The 4,316-nt window shown below is 33.9% G+C and overlaps 1 protein-coding gene across 1 annotated transcript; it reads right to left on the bottom strand.

Moving 5' to 3' along the window:
- Positions 1 to 1,410: 1,410 nt before the first annotated feature.
- Positions 1,411 to 4,113, bottom strand: LOC126656587 (universal stress protein PHOS32-like). Its single transcript, XM_050351183.2, has 2 exons — positions 3,226 to 4,113; positions 1,411 to 1,646 (listed from the first exon to the last, which is right to left on the bottom strand). The coding sequence occupies exon 1, from the start codon at positions 3,959 to 3,961 to the stop codon at positions 3,227 to 3,229; it is 735 nt and encodes a 244-aa protein (XP_050207140.1). The 5' UTR covers positions 3,962 to 4,113; the 3' UTR covers positions 1,411 to 1,646; position 3,226.
- Positions 4,114 to 4,316: the final 203 nt, after the last annotated feature.

Raw genomic sequence — 4,316 nt, 5'->3', positions numbered from 1 at the left:
ATATGAAAATGGAGTTCAATTATAAAGGGTTGGAGTGCAAAAATCTCCGCCCTATTTCGTGTCTAGGCTATCGTCTAATTTATGTTACCGTATCGTAAAATTATTTAGGTAATGTTTTTATGTTTTCGTCTCGTTAAATTAATAATGTAATACTTTTAAATTATTATCTCATAAAATTATTTATATATTATTTTTATGTTAATTTTAATAATTAATGATAAAATAAACGATTTAAATATTTTAATATTCTCATGTGTAAAATTATTCTATAATATTAAAAATAAATAGTATTCATACATATTTAAGTTTTTAATTATAAATGCGTTGAATTAAATAAAAACAAACTACAAGTATCAAGATCATACTTTGATCAAATATTAAAATAATGAATAGTGATTTGATGACTCTAAATAGGGAGTGACCTATTTTGATGAGGGAGAGAGCACTCTTGATTAGGTGACTCCTTGAAGTTCACTTGTCACCTAATTTAAATTAGATGACAAGGGTTGGAGATGCCCTAACATCCATAATAAGAATTTTTTTTTTTGATACAAATGCTATGATTCATGAATGAAAAGATTATGGAACTAATGATAACATTTTGTTTTTTTCAGTCACACAAAGTTGAAACTCTCACGAAATTACACCCGAATTGGCCAAACCTAGTATAGTAAGTAGGTATTGGTCCGATGACGAAATATCTAATTTACTATTTAATACTTGAGTACTTGTAATGCATCTGAAAAACTTAATCATCATGTACTTTTGAAATCAAAACCTACTTCAAAACACACGAGATACCCAAAGTAACCTACTATGATGTTCGAACTACTTGTATCATTCACATCTCGTTCTCAGATATGAATACACATAACATAAGCTCCTGAATACCCATTTTTTTTATCGAAACCTCGACCTTCAAAAATTCAGCTGTAAGTTTCGCGATTCGCTCAAATGACATCCAATGTTCTTATGAGTTTCAGTAGTTTAACTATACGGAATGTAACTCATCAACACCAAATCTACCGTCAAGTTCATCTAGTGATGACTCGAATACAACAATATTAAATCCACCAAACTTTACCGCCAAACTCCGACCGATTACCAAAACTTGACCAAAATCCAACAATTAACTCTGGTGGTCAGTGGCGGCTGTTCGGCAATGATCGTTAATGGATTTTTTAAATGCAATATTTTTGAAAGTATTTTTCTTTGCATTACTAGTTTTTAAATTGAGATCTTTTGCTATATTTTGTAATTATTTCTAAAAAATAGGGTAGGTTTGTAAAAATCCCTAGTTTCAACATGATTTTCTAAAGTTTAAATACATAGTTTATATAAAAAATAGTATATATATTTATATGTATAGCATTTATTAATAGATAAATAATACATGAATTATCATAGCACTTACATTTTAAATTTTAAATAAATTAATAAACAAATGTCCACAAAATTAAATAGATAGCTAATACATATTTTTAATATCAGACAAATAAATAAAAGTGTACAGCAGCTTGCCTTTACAAGTAATAACAACATGACCACAGTTATGCTATGAAAAAGCTTCCACAACGACAACACCAGCAAGTACCAACTTTACCATATATACATCTGATGCTCCTTCTTCCAATCACCACTTCAACCTGCAATTAATAATTTGCTTATTGTTCATTATAAGTAGGAAACTAGGACACAATTGCACTTCCGCGTTCTCCGTTTAAGGCAATCAAAGACCAGCATATTCAAATTCAAAGACAACAAATTAGTCGGTCGACTCATCTTCCAACTTTTGATCTACTATATGAGCAAGTTTTTAACCCTCGCTCTCTATTTGTCTGCATGTATGCATCGACAATACGAGCAAATGGATTAAAGTTGTGATGTAAATGACAAACAAGAATCTGAAAGCTATCAATTTAAGTATTCCACATATAGAATATTTTTCACAGCCAGTGAAGGCATAACATACTACCTTGAAATTAGAAAGGCCTGACGTTAAATGTCAAGAACATAAATACAGGATTACAAGAAAACTAAATCGACACTATTTTCTCAACGAAGATTTTAAAGTTTTACTATAACCAAACTGATCGGTAAACAGGACCTACAAGCCGTAACAATCCATAAGTAACACATACCAATTCAGATTGCCGCAACATAAAACTAGACTACTCCATCATCATAGATATGACAGAAATCCATTTGTTTCTGTCTTCTATATGAAAAAGGTAGTATTCAATCCTGTGTAAACAGAGTCGTCCACAAAACTGAATCAAATAAAACCAATTATTTGAGCAAAAATTATATTATTTTACATTTCTCCTTATTTTCGTTCCCCCATATTCAATAAGCTCAAACATAGAAAAAAACTACAGAGAAACTTCTGTTCCAAATTTTTGATGGATTTTGTTGTTGTACAGACATAATTAATTGATCACCATCAAACTAAATTGATAATAGATCACCAAGTTTTTATTCTGAACAGTTCACCTTATGGTTCAATAATATTGTATGTAGTATATATTATGTTGAAAGAACATAATTCTAGAAACTGAGCTTTCCAAACTTAAGAATTGACCAAATAAAATTCAGTTGAAATGAAAATCTTATACATCCAGACTTTTCACAGTACAAACATTAAATCTGACCACCCAACAACTATACATAACCATGATAATGAATTCAAAGAAGCCAGCTGAATATCAGGCAATCACCGATACGAACATTAAACAACATAAACACAAAAATCTCGCCGAAACGCTACATGTATGAGATTAAATCAACTGATCACTTTAAATTTAAACTAACGTAAAACACCAGATATTACTTTCAGGCACACCCAACAACTTAAACTCCCAGCTACTAACATCACCAATCAATCACATAATCCAATACTAACCAACCTAAACAGACAATTTTTTTAAAAAAGTTATGCTCATGCAAACATAGCAGTTGCTCGGTAGCACGGACACAGGGAAACGGGATACTTGGACATGGACACAGAGAAACAACGTTATTTTAAGAATTTCCTATGTTAAAATTGAAGTTTCGTATCCGAAACACCAAGTTTATAAGTGAAAGTGTCCGTGCTACCTAGACGAAATGAACTACCAAGCAATCACATAAGCCAATATAAACGAGTATCAACACATGATTCGCAAATCATTAAAAGCCCGAAAACGCGGAAATTAAATAGCTCGAAACTTCATCAAGGAAACAAACCTTAATGAACATCAGAAGCATCATGAAATTGTTGACCATCATCATCCTCCTCCTCCTCTTCAGGCACAGGGTGAAGCTGAGCCTCCTCCCCAATAATTCCATCAGCATCCTCACCATTATCATCATTATCATGAGGGCATCTAACAACAACAACAGGACAAATACAATGCTGAACACAATAATCACTAACACTGCCCAATAACCTCCCTTTAATACTACTCCTTCTACTTGCACCAAACCCTCTACTCCCCATTATCACTGCACTTAGCCCCAATCTCTCCACCTCCAAACACAGCCGTTCTTTCATGTCGTGATCTTTAACTATATGAATTTTAAAGGGTATGTCTGCATCCACCAGTGGCTGGGCCAATGACTTGGCTTTTGAAGTGGTGAAATTGGCGAAATCATCCTCCAGTTTTTGCTCATCAATCGGGGTGTTTTTGTCGCTGTCGATGTGGGGCTTGATGGAGCCCCAGTCAGCTCCGTAGAGTATGGAGGTGGGTCTGACGTGGAGGAGGATGACGGCGTCACCTGGCCGGAGGTAGTTGCTGACGGCCCATTTGACGGCGTAGGCGCTTTCGTCGCTGAGATCAACGGCGATTGCGATGCGGCGTTGAGCGGCGGCGGTGGGTGTCAAAGAAGAAGAAGGAGAAGGGGATGAGGGGTTGATTCGGAGAGCTGAGAGTTGGGGTAATGGAAGATCTGGGTCGGGTTGCTCGTCCTGATTCGGGTTCATTTCTATAGATTGTTTAGGTTGACTTGGGAAGAAAAGATAACGAGAAAGAAATGAAATTTGATAGAAATGGAGCAAAGAAAAAAAGAAATGGAAATAGTTTATTCGTTGGAACTAAAAATAGTCTATGGCATCCCCAAAAACACCTTTGAGTTGGCATTGAGTTGGCTGTAGTTTAAATAAAGTCTCGAGTTTTGATTTACAGTTGCAGTTTCGGTCAGTTCTAGAAATTAATTATATTTAGAATTAAATTTGTTTTATATAATTTACCAGAAATGCATATGTAATAAACAATTTCAAATATTTTAACTTTTTAAAATTCAGTTTCAAAATGGAACCGACGGTTTGAAATTAAAAC

The sequence above is a fragment of the Mercurialis annua genome, linkage group LG7 (genome assembly GCF_937616625.2).
Source record: "Mercurialis annua linkage group LG7, ddMerAnnu1.2, whole genome shotgun sequence".
NCBI lineage: Eukaryota > Viridiplantae > Streptophyta > Magnoliopsida > Malpighiales > Euphorbiaceae > Mercurialis > Mercurialis annua.
This window is presented reverse-complemented; position numbering and strand designations above follow the sequence as displayed.

Excerpts from the sequence above, each read along its gene's own strand:
- LOC126656587 (XM_050351183.2), bottom strand. The coding sequence starts at position 3,961 with ATGAACCCGAATCAGGACGAGCAACCCGACCCAGATCTTCCATTACCC.